This window comes from Vulpes lagopus, chromosome 1 (genome assembly GCF_018345385.1).
Source record: "Vulpes lagopus strain Blue_001 chromosome 1, ASM1834538v1, whole genome shotgun sequence".
Classification (NCBI taxonomy): domain Eukaryota; kingdom Metazoa; phylum Chordata; class Mammalia; order Carnivora; family Canidae; genus Vulpes; species Vulpes lagopus.
In genome coordinates, this window is record NC_054824.1 from 33001242 (window position 1) to 33023102 (window position 21861).

General features: G+C 33.1%; 1 protein-coding gene across 1 annotated transcript in view; it reads left to right on the plus strand.

Moving 5' to 3' along the window:
• Positions 1-21861, plus strand: part of LOC121486486 (pleckstrin homology domain interacting protein) — a 131840-nt gene that overhangs the window by 104059 nt on the left and 5920 nt on the right. Inside the window, exons 29-38 of the mRNA XM_041747395.1 lie at positions 649-804; positions 2238-2358; positions 4906-5031; positions 7604-7673; positions 8013-8063; positions 8327-8476; positions 15138-15290; positions 16352-16515; positions 16970-17229; positions 17725-17922. Coding sequence (XP_041603329.1) covers positions 649-804; positions 2238-2358; positions 4906-5031; positions 7604-7673; positions 8013-8063; positions 8327-8476; positions 15138-15290; positions 16352-16515; positions 16970-17229; positions 17725-17922 — 1449 coding nt within the window. The remainder of the gene's footprint in view (positions 1-648; positions 805-2237; positions 2359-4905; positions 5032-7603; positions 7674-8012; positions 8064-8326; positions 8477-15137; positions 15291-16351; positions 16516-16969; positions 17230-17724; positions 17923-21861) is intronic.

The following is a 21861-nucleotide window of genomic DNA, read 5'->3' on the forward strand; positions in this document are numbered from 1 at the left end:
TCAGTGGGGTTTTATTACATTGTGTGAGGAATTTTGTATACAAATAGGAGCATATTTTTCCAATATTTCTTATGAAGTCTAGTTCAGAGGAAAAGTTGGTTGACAGATTTGTAGGTTTTATGTCACCACCACCCCTTAGTTTATGCAGAAAGCATACCATCATAATTTAAAAGCAACAAGCATATGAATCATCTGTTAGTGTTCATAATTCTCTTTGTTCAAAAAAAGGCTTTGATCAAAGTATTTGTGAAAAACACCACTTTAGTTCAGTTTCACCTTGTGTATGTTTTATTAAAATAAATATGGAGATTATATTATGAAATGATTTAGAAAACTTTTATTTGCATCATTTATAGAAATACTTTGTCCCATATCTGAAACTGATAGTAGAGCAAGTTGTCAGGTATAATTTTGTAGAAGTAATTATATGCTCATCTAGAGAATTACTAATAAAATTAGTGTTTTAGGAAATGTTACTGACCCTTGAAACATACTTTTCTTTAATGAAAATACAGAACATACTTAACCAAATCTTTACAAAATCACACTTTAGTTTTCCTGACAACATCAACTATACTTTCTAGAGATAACCTAAATATTAGCAAAAATCGCATATATTCACTAAATCTACTTTTCTATGTATTTCAGCTGTATTTCCTGAAGAACTGGGTACTAGTGTTCCTTTAACTGATGTTGAATGCAGATCATTGATCTATAAACCTCTTGATGGAGAATGGGGTTCCAATCCCAGGGATGAAGAATGTGAAAGAATTGTTGCAGGAATAAATCAGTTGATGACACTAGGTAAATAATAACACAGGAATACAGAAGAAGCTGGCAGAAAGCAAAAGAAAGGAGAAATGTTATTCAAATAAAAAAATTTTTCCATAATATCATGTCAATAGTTTTCAAACATTTTTAAGTGGAATTTTTCTTTTTTTAAAATGAGATCTTACTTAGGACTTGGGTATCTAGAACAGTTAAAGATGGGGTTGCTCTAGTTGAATTTTAGAGTGAGGGCTCCCAGAAATGCCAGGGGTACCTGTGAAAAATCTGGATCCTCCGGAACCTATTTTGAAATCCCTCAACATATATATAAGCTGACATGATGTGAATTGGGAGAGGAGGGTTAAAAGCTGAATTATAATTATATGGATAGCTGTATCAGTTCTCCTCTTAACTTTATGAATGTTTACACAAGGGAATACTTGGGAGGGAAGAGAATACTGAACTGCTTTGTCTCATTTAAAAAAAAAAAGAAAGAAAGAAAGAAATAAAACAATGACCACAAAACTTTTGGCTGTCTGAATCATGGGCTTCCAAAACAACTGTAGGCTAGTGTGGTGGTTTTTAGCAACCCTCTACAGTAAGGGATCAAGCGTCAAAGAGGGGAAAATTATCATGAATAAGAAGTGGTAAAGGGGATCCCTGGGTGGTGCAGCGGTTTAGCGCCTGCCTTTGGCCCAGGGCACGATCCTGGAGACCCGGGATCGAGTCCCACGTCGGGCTCCTGGTGCATGGAGCCTGCTTCTCCCTCTGCCTATGTCTCTGCCTCTCTCTCTGTGTGTGACTATCATAAATAAATAAAAATTAAAAAAAAAAAGAAGTGGTAAAGACACTGGAGACACATATTGGATGATATTTCATCTGAAGTCTTTTTTGACATGGCAACACTTTAAAGAGTATCATAAATAGAATCTTAAATACTGTATGTGAATGAGCAAAAAATGGAGAGTGATCTTTGCCAGGTTTTAGATTTTTACCAGTTTACTGTGTGCCATTTGGTCAGTGACATTGAGTCAAAGACTTCTGGATCTGTTTCTTCTTCTGAGTACTTGCCTGATACTTCACAGAATTAAGCTGTTAAGTAAAATAAGATTATAACTTTTGAGAAAGGTTACATTTGAATGGAATGTGTTATAGTGTTGCTAACAGAATGTCAAAAACCTAGATTCAGGAATGGCCAGGTTTTAAGTGTAGAAATGTATGTTACTTAGTAGGTCAGATTTATATATTATCTGTCATTTCTCTCCTTCTAAGGAACCTGAATAACAAACATCCCGAGAATTTTGCGGTGTAAATGTACACATTGGAAGCAGTAAACTAGCTAAATTGTATTTTCTGTGTAAAGACCATGGCAATCTATTGGTTATGTGGATCAGAATTGGTCTTAAGCAGAATTATCTGAAGTATTTTAAACAATAAAAAAATAAACATAAACTATTTTTTTATTCTAGATATTGCATCAGCATTTGTGGCCCCTGTGGATCTACAAGCCTATCCCATGTATTGCACTGTAGTGGCATATCCTACGGATTTAAGTACAATTAAACAAAGGCTGGAAAACAGGTTTTACAGGTTAGAACCCATTTGCTGTAGCCACTACCAAAAGGGAAATAAATGATCCTTGAACATTTCTTGAACTTTAATGTGTGTATAAATCACCTGAGGATTTCTTTTTTTTAATACATTCTCTGGTTCAGTAATTTTTGTAGGATTTGAGTGTTCTACATTACTAACAAGTTCCCTGGATGCTGATGCTGCTGGCCTGTAGGCTTGAAACACGATTCAGAGTTTTTTCTTGTTACTAATGCAAGTTGGTGCTCACTGTCTTTATATGTAATTTATAAGGCAAGCCAGAGTATCTCATTTTCTCCTACACATCACATTGAAATATTTGTTCATGAATTTTTTTCATAGAATAATATTAAGAAGTTGTATATTTTTTCCTTATTTTGCTTATATTTAACTTATAAATACTTGAAATTAGAAAAATTCAGGATATTTTTCATAGTTGTTTAGCTTGAAATACAGAGTTAAAAGAGACCTAATTTTAATTAATTTGCATCTTCTTCTAGTTAACAATTTTAGTAAACATTGAGTTCTAATCTTGGGCAGGCATTGTAGTTTTATTGCCTGGAATGTCTTTACAGAAAAGTGAATTTAAGTCTGTACTTTTCATGTAATGAAATCATACTTCCAGGTTTTATGACTTTTGCTTAGAAGACTAACACTTATTTATGTATTTATCTATTTATTAGAGAGCAAGGGTGCAAGTGGTAGAGAGGGATAGAGAGAATCTGAGGCAGATTCCAAACCTAGTGGGGAGCCCAACTCCCGGGCTCTGTCTCACAACCCTGAGATCATGACCTAAGCTGAAACCTAGAAGTTGGACACTTAACCAACTGAGCCACGTAGGCACCTCACAACATTTTAATTTAAATAATTGCATTAAAAAATTTATTTTTGTAGCTAGTTTTGTATTAATGCAGTTCTTTACATTATATCATCATTTTAACTTAGGGAAATTTGTATTCATATTTTGTATTTTTTAATATAAAGAGTGCCTTTGGTGTTTTAATTACTTAAGTTATAATTCTAATTTGATACTTTGTGTATCTGGCACAGAAAACACCATTTATTTTTCTGTAACTTACTGAAGTAGTGGTTCTCAACAAAAGCATTACTGATATTTGAGGCTGGAAAACTCTTCATTGTGAGGGGCTGTCCTTGCCTCTAGCCATGAGGTGCCAATAGCAGCTCCTATTGTAAAAAAGACAGATGTCTTTAAATATCGCCAAATAGGAGGTAAAATCACTCACCCAGAATCACTAAGAGCCACTGGAATAAAGGAAACTAAAATGTTATATTTCAGGTTCTAAAGATTTTTTTGATCTTGGTTAGGTGTTTCTGCTCTTGCTTTATTGATATTTGTCAAAAGCATAGAGATGAGGAAATCACTATGTTCTGTGCCTCCCAGCCATCTTACCTTCATAGTATACTTCTTTACATTTATTTCAATAGAACCACATGTTAGAAATTTAAAAGAAAATGGAGAATTAGCTGCATCCTTCCTTTTCCCCAGACCCCTAAATTGCTAAGCCGTAGGAATTGGACTTAGTGCCTCAGAGATGCAACAAGGTAGGGGAAAGTAATGAGAAAGTTGTTAATACACAGTAATTGTTGGACTACAGCTACCAAGATAAGCTTTTGACATCTCCCACTATTGTTATAAATGTACTTTCTCATAGAAATACTGTTCAGCATGGTTAACTGTTAAGATGTATGATATTTCAGGGTACTTTACAGCTTAAACAGGCTTTTTTGGATTTGCTTAGCTTAGTAGCCAATTTAAGAAAAAAACCTGAGAACACAATCCTTACATAAATTAGAAACTGCTTATTTTCAAAGTTGATAATAAAGACTCAAATTATGTTCTTATTTAATGAAACGAGGTCTTCATATGCTTTTTCACTATTTGAAGCTTTTTTTGTTTCTCCTTTACTCATTGGCTTCAGATTTCTTGCAGTTTGTGATTTTCCTGATACTTTGGGTTCAGTCTCTTGTTATACTACTACTATCAATTTACCCTGCTTGACTTTAATCTAAAACCTTATTTTACACAGTTTTCTATGGAGTGCCCTGAAGATGCTTGTTGATTCTATTATTAGAATAAATAAAACTTGTGATGCTATTTGAAATCACAGAACTTTCTGTATACTTCCATGTCCATAATTGTATATATTTTTTAAATTACAATAGTTGTATTTCTTTTTACACATCAATATCAGTAATATTTTCTGAGTATTTTCTTCTTTGTTATTTAAAGTGGGACCACATAGTGAATGATACTCTAGAAGTCACTCTAGAAGTTTGTCTTTACTTTCATAAAGATGGCACTGTTAATAATCTAGTGTGTCTAATCTAGTTTGTCATTTTCTATGCAAATACACAATGTTGCTACTCTTCTATTCTAACACAAATGAGGTTCTGTATTTTCTTAAATTTTAAGTTGTGAGTTTTGTGATTAGATAAGACTGCAGTTGAAAGAATGCCTGGTTTTAAATTGTGCACAAATATTTCTAAATATAATGAGGTTAAGACTAAATGTTTTGTTTGTTTAAGGCGGGTTTCTTCCCTAATGTGGGAAGTTCGATACATAGAGCATAATACACGGACATTTAATGAGCCTGGAAGCCCTATTGTGAAATCTGCTAAGTTTGTGACTGATCTTCTTCTACATTTTATAAAGTGAGTTGTTTTTCCATACTTATTTACTGTATTGTATTTTATTGTATTTTAATTGTTGTAATACTATATCTCATTATTTTAAGATGTAAAATGCAATTATTTATATATGTAATGTCACATGCTGTGCTGTAAACTAGTTCCATTCAATATAGAAAGCATATAATTTAGTTCATTGGTTAATATTAATTAGGAAATCACAAAAGTTGTGTTACACTTGTATTCTGCAGTTAATATTTTAAAAATGGATCCTTCTTTAAATCCAACTTTGGACAATAATATTAAGGGTTTTACCTGTTATTTTTTACCTAAAACAATCTTCTAAGCCGAATAATAATCATACAGGTAGGAGATACCACTATCGAATTAACAGTTAAGGAAGCTGTTTTAGAGGTTTACATGTTTAATTTTTGCAAGGAGTGTCTTCCATCTAAGAATTTTTCATCTTAACATTATATTGCCCCTGACAATATACTACAGCTATTTAAGGGAGCAGCACTTTTATTTTTCATCTTAGGAATTTTATATAGCCATAGAATGAATTGAGCTTTCTAAACGAAAACCAGAGGAATGACTCCTGTTTTATATAAAATTCTACTCTTGAGTTCATATTAAGGGTATATATATTGGTTAATTTTTTCTGGTAAAGAGGAAAGAATGTATTTTATAATTTAAATACTCAGCTGCTATCAGCTTTCATTTTCACATGAAGGGATTATTGAAGCTTTTTAAAAAACACCTCCAGCTTCATTCTCATTACTCAGAATAATCATAGGGCCCCTTTTTGTAGTATTAGAGGGCTTTTTTGTTAAGGAATATAGGTAATTTCAATATAAGAAAATACCAAAGAAAAGGAGTACAGTGAATATTATCTCCTATCCTCCCCCGGATTCTCCAAAGAAACCTTCCAAATGGTTTGGGGGGGCTATTTCTACTATACTTGAGCTGCTCCTCCCTCATAAAATTGGTAATTAAGAATTAGTTATCCTTGGAAGATAGATTGTTCATATAACTTAGTTATGGTGGCTTATAATATTTTAACTATAAAGTTTATAGTGTATAATTTTGTATTATGTATGTATGTTTCTTTTTCCAAAAAGAGGAATTAATAGTATCCCATGATACATAAATACATGCTTTAGTGAAATAACTAGTCTATAAAATTGTATTTCTTTCAAATGTTATTTTGAAATACCTTATAAGAATAATTTAATATTTAAAACATTTATATTATATATATCTAAAAATAAATCCCTGGCATTTCTTAAATTTGTTTATACATTTTTAGCTGACAGTAATTTTCAGATGTTAGGTAGATCTTGAAATTTTGATTATTCTGTTTTCTTAACGGAGTTATTTCATCAAATTTCAAGCAATAGGATACATAATGAGGTGATGTGAGACATACTTGAGGTAGAAAGAAACGCATATTTACCCTCAATATAATTTCATAGATAATTTTTTCCTTATATTCTAGTTACTTCAAGTTTAACAAGAGAGTCTATATGAAAGTTTAGATGAGAATTACTTCTAGCTTATGACAATGGGGTTTTAGGTACAGAGGAGAAGTGTGTTAGGATGTTATGGACACGGTAGATATTGATATATTTAGGAGAAGTTAGATGAAAAGAAAACCATTCTAGGGATAAGGAGTGGCATGAGGTAGGAAATTAAAGTGTTCTTAAGGGAATTAAGCAGTTTAAATCAGGTGAAGTAGAGAGTACCTGAGCAGAAGTAATAGGGATACAATGCTATAAACACGAGTTTGAGCCAGATCATGGAAGGTCTTGAATGCATTTCTAATCTTAATTGATAGAGAAGAGACAAAACCATAAATAGATTGATTGCTACAGCTAACCAACTAAGAGGTGATGAGAGTTTAATTTATGGAAATGAAAAAGAGGCAGAGGCCAAGAGATTTTGAAGATAGAATCACAGAATTTGGCCAGTAATTGGTTTATAATGAGGCAAGGAAAGGAAGAGTGGAAAAGCATGCATTACTATGAGAATAAAAATGCTGTTAAAAATAGGAGGGGGAAGAGGGTCTGGGGAATGAAAATTAGATTTGGACAGGTGAAATTTTAGATGATGGTAGGAATCTCAGAAGACTCCAACAAATTATAGGAATTTAGAATTCATTTACAGGGATAAACTACAGATATATAAGATTATCAGGGTAAAAGCTATAGTGACAAGGGAAAATGACTAAAAGACAAAATTTTAGGGAATAACTAAACATTTAAAAGTGAAAGGAAGAAGGAATTAGAAGACAAGACCTATATTAGCTTTCCCTTGTATACTGAGGAATGAAAGAAGGTGTCCCCCACACACCAGTGACATGAGCAAAGACTGGGAGGTGAGAATTGGGTTTCATGCAATGAAATAGTCCAAATTGGAAGCTTCTCCTAGATTAGGGGGCAGGGGCAGATGGGTGGATATAAAGTTTTGGAGTCAACCAATGAAGAAAACCTTCAGCTTCAAGCTTTATCTTAAAATACGGTTTTGGTAACATTTAAAGGGGGAAAAAAAATCTCATGACTCTAATCTTGTATACTGACATTTCTTTGTTATTTAGGGATCAGACTTGTTACAACTTAATTCCACTGTACAATTCAATGAAGAAGAAAGTTTTGTCTGACTCTGAGGTATTTCATGTTTCCTGTTTCATCATTCAGACTACATTGGTTTTTTTTCTATACATAAAAATTTGCATATAGTAGTTTTCAGATAAATGCTGTTATGAAAACTGTTTTTGGCTAACGCTATAGTTTAAAGAAAGTGGTCCAGAATTTTCTTGTTATAGTTATTAAAAACATTGTGGGGGATTTTCTACTGAGTCAGTAAAATGTTCCAGCATATACATCATGGGTTTTTCAAAGTGTAAAGGTAATAACTGGTATATAAACAGCTGTGATAGACTCTTTAATAAAGAGTATAATGAAATTTAGAATGTTTAATGAATCTGATAAATTCTTACCTCGAAGGAAGAAGAGAAAGATGCTGATGTGCCAGGAACTTCTACCCGAAAAAGAAAGGTAAGACACTGTTTTAGCAAAAGTACTTTGTATGAGTTAAAAAGTATTAAAAGCATTTTTTTACGTCAGTATTTTTAAGACAGAGCAAGTATTAACTTCCAAATCAGTTTTCATCACAAGATAATATGGTTTTCAGAACTAGGTAAATGATATTTGCTATGATTTGAATTCCTGTTTATTACCTAATTATATGAGATTGCATTAAAAATAAAATTTTACCTATAAATGTTATTTTATTAATATATTTGAAAATTTCATTTTAGGACCATCAACCTAGAAGAAGATTACGTAATCGAGCTCAATCTTATGATATTCAAGCATGGAAGAAACAGTGTCAAGAATTGTTAAATCTTATATTTCAATGTGAAGATTCTGAGCCTTTCCGCCAGCCAGTAGATCTGCTTGAATATCCAGTATGTATTTTTGGAAATATTTTCTTTGCTTGTCAGTTTCCTATATATCTCATACATGATAATTAGCCATTTAAGTTGTTATAATGATTATTGTTTATTTCTTCATTATTAAATACATGTTTGCCTCTATTTAGTTATATGGAGCATCTAAGTCAAGTAGTGTGGTATTTAAAAAGAACCCCAAACTGATATTGAGCAGCCCTGGTGGCTCAGTGGTTTAGCGCTGCCTTCAGCCCAGGATGTGATCCCGGAGACCCGGGATCGAGTCCCATGTCGGGCTCCCAGCATGGAGCCTGTTTCTCCCTCTGCTTGTGTCTCTGCCCCTCTCTCTCTCTCTCTCTCTCTCTCTCTCTCTGATGAATGAATAAATAAAATCTTTAAAAATAAAAAATAAAATAAATAAAAAGAACCCCAAACTAAGACTCCGCAAAGAATTGGGTTATAGCTCCAGCTATCCCTTTCACCAGTTGTATAACTTTGAGCAAGTCATTTAGTTTTTTCATCTAAATTTTTTTTTATAATTTTCTTCCCCACACTAATGCTAAGAATTTATTATGGCAGTTACTTAGGAAACAAGAATTAATACCTACCAAACCTTCCCTACAGGGTTATGGATGGAATGAGAATACAGTAAAATAGTTTTTAAACTATAGCAGTATATACAATTGCAAGGTAGCATTATTATATTTATGGAATTCATGGTAGGAAGATTGAGCAAACCGGATTTGAGTATTTATTTTTGCATTTACTCTTAGCAATCTAAATATTGCTTAAAGTGACTTTTTTTATTCCTTTATTCAGTTATTAAAGGTTGTGCAATTTAGATAACCATGGTATCATATGAAAATAACAATGAAATATAAGAGATCATGACCCAGATATGATATCCTCTGAATTCACTATCTGTTTTTTATGTATGTGTTGTAATTTGCAATGATGAAAATAGAGCAATTTCGTCAATAGATATATATCATAAAGTGCCTTTTTTTTCATTTAAAAATTAAGAAATGTGAAATCTTGAATGTAAAAGATAAGTTTTTAAGTCCAGCAATGTGATAAACTGGGCTAATTTGAGCACTATGCTCCAGAAAACTCATAGAAGAATTGAGCTAATACTATATAGTACTCTAGTTTTCAATTCTCTTTGGTTTTGGAACCTCTGGATTTCCCTTTGTTTCTTGTGAATCAAGCAATGTATTTTAGAAAATGTTATAATTTATCTAGTGCTTTCAGGTATTTTTGTATTCCTATACTTTTCCACAGAAAAGAAGAGCTAGATAAAAGCTTTAATGTTTGATTCTAGAGGCACAAATATAACACTGTTTATAGGCAAGAGACAGAAAAAGCCATGTGAAGAAGAAAATTGGAACTGAGATCCCACCAGGACTGTTGAAAGACTTCACCCTCAGTGAAAACACTAGTAGAATTCCCTCCATGAGGAAAAATACTTCTCTGGTGCTCCGGTGTCAGGAGAGAAATCTCCCTAAGCCCACACTGTGCAAGAATTTAAAGCCCAAATTTACACTACCCTTGTATATAGGAATTCATCAGAGGTAGAAACAAACAGTCCCTAACCACAGGTTTGTTAACGATAAAGGAAATCGCAAAGTATAGGAGGGAGTGATTCATCATCTATACAACAGAAGCAACAAATGGAATATTAACACTCTCTCCCTCAAAACTTGACATAATAGATTATTTCTGAAAAACTGTATCAAATCTAAAACACCAATGACTTATTTAAGGCACCTCCAAGAAAGAAGAAATCAATTAAACTTGGACTTATCATTTTGGTTTAAGAGCTAAGTAGAGGGATAAGAAGCATAAGGAAAAAAAGACCTTACTTAAGGGTGGGGGGGAGAAATGAGGCGGGTATTTTTTTAAAAACTTAATAGAATTATGAAAATAAAATGCAGAACCATTGAAATTAAACCTTCGGAAAGATTAGCAGATGTGATAGATGAAAAAAATTGAGAACATAACTTACAGGAATTTCAGCGAGAGAGAGTAGACAGAATGGGAGAGGGGTAATATTTGAGGAGTTAACGGCTGTAGATTTTCTAAGGTTGATAAACATTTTACAAAGCATGACTCCTGACCAGGATATATATGAAAAAAATCTTTACCTAGAATAATAGCAAAAAATCAAAACTCTGAGGACACAAGAAAAATGGTAAAGCAGCCACACAAAAAATATGAGCGAGACCTATTTTCATGACTCTGCATAGTTATGCATCTAGAATCTAAACATTAAAGCTTATATCTTTCTCTTCCTTTCTAGGGAAGAGTCCAGAATACAAAATCATCTGCTTATATATATGCCATACATATATATATACACACACATATATATTCAATATCCAAGTAATTATAGTTCCTGTCAAAGTGGTTAGTTACCTTAAGAGTCAAGGTTTCAGTCTTTGGAATATCTTTTTTTTTAAGGCCATTTATATGATTTCATTCCACAGGAAAATATGAAATCACAATTTTCACTTTATGTTTACCCTTTATATTACACTATCTTTTTAAAATTTTTATTTTAATTACAATTAACATAGAGTGTGGTATTAGTTTCAGGTATATAATATAGTGATTCAGCACTTCATACATCACCCTGTGCTCATCACAAGTGTATTCTAATCCCTTCTGGTAACCATTAGTTCTCTATAATTAAAAGTCTGTTTCTTACATTGTCTATCTCTTTCTCTTATTTTTTTCCCATTATTCATTTATTTTGTTTCTGAAATTCTGCACACGAATGAAATCATATAGTATTGGTCTTACTGTGACTGATTTATTTTGCTTAACATTATACTCTAGCTCTATTCATGTATTGCAAATGGCAAGTATTCATTCTTTTGTATGGATGAGTAATGGTCCGTGTGTGTACCATTCCTCATAATGCTGCTGTAAGCATATGGGTATATGTATCTTTTTGAATTAGTGGTCTTGTATTCTTTGGGTAAATACCTAGTAGTGTGATTGTTGGATCATGGGGTGCTTCTAATATTTAGCTTTTTGGGGAACCTTTGTAATGTTTTCTATAACTGCACCAGCTTGTATTCCCACCAACAATGCATGAGTGTCCCTTTTTCTCTACATCCTCACCACCTATTGTTTTTTGCGTTATTGCCATTCTGACAGGTGTGAGATGATACCTCATTGAAGTTTTGATTTGCATTTTCCTGATCGTAAATGATGAACATCTTTTCATGTATCTGTTGGCCATCCGCATGTCTTCTTTATAGACATGTATGCTCATGTTTTCTTCCCATTTTTAATTGGATTATTTGTTTTGTGGGTATTGAGTTTTAGAAATTCTTTATGTACTTTGGATACTAACCCTTTATTGGATGTCATTTGCAAGTAACTTCTCCCATGCCGTAGGTTGCCTTTAGTTTTATTGTTTCCTTCACTGTGCAGAAGCTTTTTATTTTGATGTAGTCCCAGTAGTTTATTTTTGCTTTTGTTTTTCTTGCCTCAGAAGACATATCTAGAAAAATGTTGTCATAGTCGATGGCAAAGAGATTACTGCCTACGTTCTTTTCTAGGATTTTTATGGTTTCAGGTCTCATATTTAGGTCTTTAATCCATTTTGAATTTAATTTTGTGTTGACACTAGTATATTTTGCTAATTTTGTATGTATTATAAATACCTGAGCAATCATTAAAAAAATTTTAATAGGGAGTTACAAGTCATAAACAATACATAATCAAATGAAGCCTATTCAAGTGACCCACAGGAAAATTGAGGAAAAAAGTAAAAACAGAACAACAGAGAACAATGAATGAAGTAACAGATGTAACTGAAATCATGCAGTGTGTTTTTTGGCCACAATGGAATCAAACCAGAAATAAAGAAAAGTAGCAGGAAAATCTCTAATCCCTTGATTGATAACTAAATAAATATGTTTCTCAATAATCTGTGGGATCAAAGAAGTCTTTCAGGAAATAAATTGAACTAATACATGACAGTGAATACAAAATACCAAATTTGTGGGATGAAGCTAAAACTATGCAAGGAAATTTACAGTACTAAATAGTACATGAGAAGAGAAAAGATCTCATATCAGTAATCTATGCTCTCTCCTCAAGAACCTAGAAAAATAAAAATAACCTACTGTGAGCAGAAGACAGGAAATAAAAAAGCAGAAATGAATGAAACTGAAAACAGAAAAACAATAGCAAAAATCCATAAAACCTAAAGCTGGTTCTTTGAAAAGATCTACGAAAGTGGTAAAGCTCCATTAAGATTTACAAAGCTAAAAAAAGACACAAGTTGCTAATATCAGGAATGCAATTTGGGATATCATTCAGAACCTATAGATACCAAAAGGATAATAAAGGAATACTACAGACAACTTTATACATACAGATTTGACCTCTTACATGAAACGGACCGATTCTCCAAGTGCAAACTACTTTGTACTTTACCAATTCTCAATAGTACAAGCTATTACAGCTCACCCAGTATGAGACAGATCATTTGAATAGCTCTATAACCAGTAAGGAAATTTAATTTGTAATTAAAAAGCTTTCAAAAAAGAAATCTCTTAAGTCCAGATGTCTTTACTGGATAATTGTACCAAATATTTAAAGAATTAACACGAATTCTACATAGTCTCTTCCACAAGATAGATAAGAGACTACTCTTCCACTCATTCTATGAAACTAGTATTACCCTGATATTAAAACTGGACCAAAAAAGTATAAAAGAAAATGCAAATATTCTTAATAAAATATCAGCAAATAGAATTCAACAATATATAAAAATTATTTTATACCATGACAAACTGGGTTTTTTTCCAGGGGTGAAAAGCTCATTCAGTATTCAAAAATTAGTCAGTGTACTTTGTCATATCAAAAGAGAAATTACATGATCAGATCAGTTAATGCATTTGAAAAGGCATTTGACAAAATGCAATACCCATTTGTTCTAAGAATGTACATGTTGGCTATGATACAGTCAGCATTGCCACAGGAGGAAATAAATGTGGGGCTTAGAAGGAAATTTATTGTGCTCACGAGTCCCAGAATGTTGTCATTGAATGACAGAGCCACAAAGGAAGCATCAGGTTTTGGTCCAGTGGCAGAAGATGGGAGTAAGGGAGATGCTTAAACAGAGCCTTTATTGGGATTTCTATGAGAAAGGCAAGGCAGAGCAGTGTAAATACTTTAGGACTGGCTAGTTGGAATAATTTCAGTGGGCTTTGGGGCATAGAAGTGGTCTCAAGTTGTCTGGCACTTGGCCTTAGGACAAGTCAGGGCAGAGGAAATACTGGCTTGGCGGGTATTAGATAAAAAGATAATTGGTTTACATATGAAAGTTGTGTCATTAGTGCCGCCCTTTGCTATCTGTAAGAATCGGTTAGCCCTAAGAGGGGCAGTCTCTCCTCAGGTCTGTAAGGAACCCAAAAAATGTCAGAGCATCAGGAATACAGAAAATAAGAAAATATAATTAACGTAATTAGTCCTATGATGATGGAAAGATGCCAAATACTGTAAGAAATAATGTAAGAAAATAACACCATTAATGATAAAAGAAAAAAAAACTTAAGGAAACTAGGAATAAAGGGAAACTTTGAAAGCTTGACAAAGAAGGTCTTTTTCAAAACCTACAGCTAAGTCATGCTTAATCATTAAAAAAAATTTCCCCCTAATACTAGGAATGAGGCAAAGATGCCTATTCTCACCACTGCTGTTCAACATAAGTCAACATAAGACTGCAAATTCTAGCCAATGCAAGTAAGGTTAAAAAAAAAGAAAAATAAAAGCGATATAGATTGTTAAGAAATAAAACTGCCTGTTTATAAAAGGTTATCCTCCTATTTGCCTTAGGGTCAAACATATTTGATTATAACTTAAACTTGATGGTGCAAACTGAAGCTATATTTTGAAAAAAAAAAGTTACATACCACAGGGCTATGGAAAAGATGTATTACCCTTTTTCTCTTTTAAAAAGTGCCGTATTTGAATAATACTATTCTATTTTTTTTCTGCTTTCATTTGTCTATTTTTATTGCTTCTAATCTATTGCCTTATTTTATACACAATTGACTAGGTGGATATCTTAGATGATTCCATTTCTCCTTTGTGTAATGAAATGCATGAGCTTCGTGACAACTATTTACATTCATAATTCCTGATTGCTACAGAGTTCCCAATTGTAATAAAGTTGAGGTTACTAGAACTCAGGCCTCCACACAAATGGGATAGATACTAGCTAGCATAGTTCCATTGTTTTTATCTCCTTATTTTAAAGTCACAATTATATTTCAGTGAGTAAAAGCCTTTAGAGTTCAAAGATAATATAAAATTTTGGATTTCTTACACCAAACTTTGTTAGTTGTAGTGCTGAGTTTTTTCAGCACTCTTAATCCCCCTTTTCCAGAACAACTCTACCCTTTACCTTTTCTCTAAGAAAAAGAAGCAGAATTTATTAGGTTCTTGAATGAGAAAAATCCTGTGTTTACTGCAAGAAAGGGAGAGGGCATGAAAAAAATAAAAATTATTAGAAAAAAAGCCTTGATGAGGAAAATAAAGGATTATTAATAATTCTAGGACTTGTACTCATCACAGAAATTGTATATGAATCCCTGTGCTGAGTAGTAATACTTTGTGGTAGTGATGTTAATAATACCACCTGCTTTTCTTCTCTTAGGACTACAGAGACATCATTGACACTCCAATGGATTTTGCTACTGTTAGAGAAACTTTGGAGGCTGGGAATTATGAGTCGCCAATGGAATTATGTAAAGATGTCAGACTTATTTTTAGCAATTCAAAAGCCTATACACCAAGCAAAAGATCAAGGGTATATAATTAAATTGTTTTTGTGTTTAGATTAAATGAAATCAGTAGAAAAGTAGGTTAAGTAGCCAAATGTTGCTTTAATTAAAATTTAGAGCAAAATTGATTTTCTGTTACGTTCTTAGTGGTATTCCTAGTGGAAAAAAGAATTCACGTCTATTTTTTTTCCTTCTATAAAATAACAATGATGTCACTAATGTTTAGGAATGGTTACTTTTCTTAAACACATCTCACATACATATTGTCCTGGTATATATTTAGGGTTATGTGGGCTTGACTTTTCCAGCTGTGTTCTGCATTAATGGAAAGGCATTTTTGTGAATGATTTATAAAAATGAATAAAATTATAAATATCATTTTCTCTTTGGGCAAATAAGACCCCACAAAGGGATGCTATATGGAAGTGAAATGAAAAAGAATAGATGCTGGTCCTAAGTAGCAGTGGAAAAGAAAACAGGTTCAAAACCTCAGAGATAGGGATGCCTGGTTTGGGTGTCTCAGCGGTTTAGCGTCTGCCTTCGGCTCAGGCATGATCCCAGTCCTGGGATCCAGTCCTGCATCGGGCTCCCTGCATAGAGCCTGCTTCTCCCTCTGCCTGTGTCTCTGCTTCTCTCTCTGTGTCTCTGATGAATAAATAAATATTTTTTAAAAACCCAAAATCTCAGAGATAGTTTCAGTGTGACAGAGTTCACGGGAATTTTGTCTACATGAGCCATCTGAATTGATATTAGGGCTTTTACTTTAAGAATCTGGGGCTGCCTGGCTAGCTCAGTCAGTAGAGCATGCAACTCTTGATCTCAGGGTTCTAAGTTTGAACCATGTGTTGGATTAGAGAATACTTAAAATATTTTAAAAAAGAAAAGAATCTGGAAACTTGGAATATTTCTAATCTAAATATAAAAATAATTGTAAGCATGCTTTAATTTTGCTCTTCATGTAAAGAGATTGGGGGAAAGTATTGTTTAAATTGTTAAAACTACTCACTAGTAAAATATTTGTATGTTAATATTTACTGAACAAGCATTTTCCTTTGAGGAATGTTTAAACTTTTTTTTCTTACCACAGATTTACAGCATGAGTTTGCGCCTGTCTGCTTTCTTTGAAGAACACATTAGTTCAGTTTTATCAGATTATAAATCTGCTCTTCGTTTTCATAAAAGAAATACAATAACCAAGAGGAGGAAGAAAAGAAACAGAAGCAGCTCTGTTTCCAGTAGTGCTGCATCAAGGTATTTGATTTCTTTTAAAAAGCATCAACTGATCTATAACTTTGTCATCTAAATGATAGAACTTGGTGTTTTTTAATACTTCCTTTACTATTCCCTATATTGCAGAATGATATATTTGACATGCAAGTTCCTAAGATGTGGAGGATTTTTAATCTTTTAACTAAAGCTATACTAGTGTAAGTGCTTAAATTCAAACTGCTAAATCTATACAGTAAAACAGCATTTTTAGGATAGTGATGGCATCATGCTTTCTGTCATATAACTGTAGCATTTATGGCGATCCTTCACTAAATATTCACTTTCAAAGGCTCACAACCATATGAAATCCACTACAAATCTCATATTTTAACATATTTCATAATAGTACAAATATTGAATCCAACAGTATTATTAAACTATTTTATTCATCTACGTAAAGGTATAAGAATGACTAATGATACTATTTTATTTACAGCCCTGAACGGAAAAAAAGGACGTTAAAACCCCAGCTAAAATCAGATATCTCTACCTCTCCATTCTCTACACCTACACGAACAGTTCCACCAAGGCATAATGCCACTCAGATAAATGGTAAAACAGAATCCAGTTCTGTAGTTCGAACCAGAAGCAATCGAGTGATTGTAGATCCAGTTACCACTGAGCAACCATCTACTTCTTCAGCAGCAAAGACTTTAATTTCAAAAGCTAATACATCTGCAATGCCAGGGAAAACAAGTAAGAATCAGTTATAGTTTCTAAAGTGAAGTATATATAATTTTTAAATTTAAGCTTTTATTTTGCCAAGTAAAATATACTGGGTTTTAGTAAATTCGGGCAGAAAGTGGTTTTGCTCTCTTTATTGTTTTTGCTCTTTTTTGTTTTCATTTTTAATAAGAAAAAATTGAGATTTAGGAATGTCAGTGTAGAGTAATGCTTAAAAATGGCAACTCTGATCCAAACTGCCTGAATTTAAATCCTGGTACCCAGACTTGGTAATAATTTGCCAAGTTGCCTTTATAATCTTGAGGTAACTTGTTAGTGTCGAAAAGATCTGAAACGGTTTTTTCTGTTTAAAAGTAGATTTCCTGAGGAAACATTAAGCAACCCGAGGTTTTATCCTTTTGGCTAATTCAGGTTAGAAGTAATCCCAACCTCCTTGTTTGTTTTTAGGTTAAATAACTCTTAGCTTTTAATTTTGTGTGTGTGTGTGTGTGTGTGTATGTGTTTTAGTTCTAGAAAATTCTGTGAAACATTCCAAAACCTTGAATACTCTTTCAAGCCCTGGTCAATCCAGTTTCAGTCATGGCACTAGGAATAATTCTGCAAAAGAAAACATGGAAAAGGAAAAGCCAGTCAAACGTAAAGTGAAATCATCTGTACTCTCAAAAACATCCACTCTTACAAAGTCATCACCTATCATTGAGCAAGGTAAGGTGTTCTTTGTAGCTTCCAAGATACATAGTACATATTTCTTTAAAAATGATGCTTTTTGTCGAAGGTAGCATTTATATCCTCTCTTTATTAGTATGCTCATTTAAAAGTCACATACTCTGTACTAGTTGATAGATTCAGTGAGACATCTCTTGATTTGTAGCTTTGTGCCCAAAGCAAACTCTGTTGTCATTAAACTTAAAAGCCATGAAAACCTTGCTATATGGAAATGAAAACAAATTTTAGAATCAAAGCCTTTTATATTAAATAGTTCCTAACTTCATTATTATACCACCTTAAGTATATTCAAAAAGTTTAAATTAAATTGGATTTAATTAACCCAATGTAGCAGTCTTTACTTATCTAGAAAAATTAAGTTGTTTTTACATCACAAAATTCAGCACACTGCCCTTCCCTAAATAGTAACTCATCAGAGTTGTCTACAGCCCGACCACTATTCTGTGATACAACTTTTAACCCTTTAGAGTTAAGCTTCCAAATTCTTTCATCTGCATATTTTCATTATAAAAGCTTTATGTTTAAAAGATGGAGAAAGTAACTTACATAATATACCTTGTGACATGTTAAAACAATTATGGCTTGTTGGCAGTAAGCAGCTCAAGAATAAGCATTTTGTATCATGACTTCCAAATTATGCGTAAACAATTTCCTCTTCAGTTTTATTAGAAACCTCTCAAAATTTAATTTTTCAACTGAAACATCCTTTTTGATTACTGGCATTGGAATCTACCCCCCTACATAAGCCTTAAAATCAGGGAGTCATCTGGCCTTCTCTTCCAGATACACTTCACAGTCGTTAGTTTCCTTTACTAATGCTTCCTTAATATCTCAAAAATCCATTCCTCCTATCACTTCTGTGTTCTTAATTCAGTCCTACATAATTTCTCAACTGAACTATTATCTTAGTTTCCTAACTTGTCTTACTGCCTCCATTCTCAACTCTTCCACATTGTGCAAAAATGATCTTTCTGATCATTTTGCACTCTGGCACATCTTGTGTGCACGCCCATACAATACACACTCACATCCTTCCCTGCTTTCAAATGACATGTGAAGTCAGTTTCAATGTTTTTGCCTTTTATTTTTTTTTGTTTTTTGTTTTTTGTTTTTTTGTTTTTGCCTTTTATATAAGATTCTTCATTACTTGGCTCCTGCCTAACATTCCAGCTTTCTTTACTTTCTCCTCTTTTCTTTTTAAGGTTTTATTTACTTATCTATTTATTTATTTGAGAGAGCAAGCAGGAGAGGAGGGCATGGTGAGGGTAGAGAGAAGCAGGCTCCTCACTGAGCAGGGAGCCTGAAGCAGGGCTCAATCCTAGGACCCTAGGATCATGACCTGAGCCGATGGCAGATATTTAACTGAGTCACCCAGGTATCCCATTCTTTCTCCTTTTCATATGCCACCTATCCTCTACAACTTGAAAGTCGCTGAAATACCATTGCCCTCTTCTTCTTTCTTTGGAATCTCTTTTTTTTTTTTCCAATTTAATGGTTTCCTATTACCTTTCAAGTCTCACTTTGAAATATCATCTACTCCAGGAAGCTTCTTCTTGAGTCCTTCAGACAGAATCAAGCACTTAATCTTTTATTTGCAGGAACACCCAGTTCACCTTTTTGTGGCAGTTAGAGTATTCTTTTTTACATGTGTCTATATCGAGTAGAAAAGAACTCTTGTCTTTACTTTCTCTAATCACCTATACTTAGTATATAGTGGACAATAAGTATTTGAATAATCAAGCAAATATGCTCGTTTGGGCAATACATGTACAGAAGCAAATGACTTTGTGTATATGAGTGTTTTATATTTTTATATTACTCCTTTCTGAACTAAATTAAAAATTGTATATATGGGCAGCCTGGGTGGCTCAGCAGTTTAGTGCCACCTTCAGTCCAAGGCGTGATTCTAGAGACCCAAGATCGAGTCCCACGTCAGGCTCCCTGCAGGGAGCCTGCTTCTCCTTCTGCCTGTGTCTCTGCCTCTCTCTCTGTCTCTCATGAATAAATAAATAAAATCTTTAAAAAAATTGTATATAGTATATTTATAGGCCTTGCTTCTGTCACTTTGAACCCTACAGAAATTAAATGTATATAGTAAATTGATTCTAGCATTATGTTGGGGGGGACGAGTCCAATAACCAATTTGATTTACATGTTTGAGTATCACAAATATATGAGTTACCAGTACAGTATATAAATATGATTAGCTAGCTAATAAGTCATTATTATGTAAATATTGAAACCTGGATTAATGGAATCAAGAGGCAGTGCTGTCCAATGGAAATATAGTATAAACCATGACAAGCATGATTTAAGTTTTCTAGTAGCTACTACATGTAATAATAACAGGTAAAATTACCAATTTTAAGAATTTATTCTATTTAATCCATTATATCAAAAATATCATTTCAGCATGTAATCAATATTTCAAACTATACATATTTAAATTTAATTAAAAATTCAGTTCCTCAGTTGCATTAGCTGTGTTTCAAGTGCTTAATAGCCACATGGTTAGTAACTACCTTGTTGAGCAGCACAGATCAACATAAAGAGAGCTACCTTTGTTCTTAACCTTTTTTAGTTTATGTATTGCTTTGTAAAGTTGATGAAATCTGTAGTTCTTTACCCAGAAAATGCACCTAGGCGTATTAACACAAAATTGGGACCATTTCAAGACGTTCATGGAGTCCTTGAAGCCAAGCTGTAGAATTTCTATAGTGGGTGTATGGACTGGATATTTAGAATCCTTGTCTTAGTAGTCTTAATGTAAAACAAGATATATAGAATCCTCAGGTTAAGTGTAATTGTGTGTTAGAAAATACTTTTTTCACAAACACACAAGCACGTTTCTCCCCTGCTTCCCTTCCCCTTACTATACTAGAAGACCACTAAAGAAAATTATTGGTACTCTGTGGGTCAGGAAATGACAACTTTGCCCTTTCCCTCTGCTTCTGGCTCTGACCTCTTGTGACCTTGATTTTTTCCTTGACATTTATGAAATATAAATTAAACCTATGGCAAAAAAAATACCATTTTGAAGAAGCATTCTCTTTAAAAGCAGTGTTCATCTCTTTATGGATTTCCTCTAGAATATTATATTGCATGATACCCATCACAACCAAACAAAAAAATCTGAGAACTTTGAAGGAAAAAGTGATAATACATGTCTTCATCTGATAGGGTAATAGCATTTTTTTTTCAACACAGAGGGCAGTTCATCATGATGGAGATCCTGTAGATATAGAATTTGATCTTCAGAATTTTCTGATTTTTTTTATAAAGCATAATGGCCTTTATCATGGAATTTGTTACAATTATAATGGTGGCATACATAATAGGGTTGATTGATACATGGAGTCAGTACACTTATGATAATAAATCATTTGCCATTCAATTGCACGAGGATATAGGACTGTTTCAAAGAGCTTGTGAAGAAAACTTCTATTTAGTTGTTTATTTAATCCTTTTTAAACAATTCTGAGAACATAGTTCATGACCAAGAGTAACTTATTTCTACTCTTATAGTTAGGGTATGTGAAGAATATCAAAGGCATGGTAGTTTTTATGGAGAATAGCTGATGTAAATTATTCCAGTAGATGTACTCTGAAACTCCTTATGTGGTAGGATTAAGAGAGGAGATCCTTTTTACTTCTGAGGGACTTAAGGAAATATTTAGACTATAAAATGTTCTGTGATTTTAGAGAGGGTATGATGATCACATCCAAAATAGACTGAAATAAGATTTAGAATCATTCCAGTCTTGATAGTTGCTTTTTATTCCATCCCTAACAGGAAATAAATGATTAGAGATAAGTAGAAGGGGATTGCCAAGTTAAAATGTCATGGATTTTATATAAGGTCATTTTCCATAATTGAACTGCTTAAAGGTGGTAGGAGTACAGAAAACTTTTTAATGA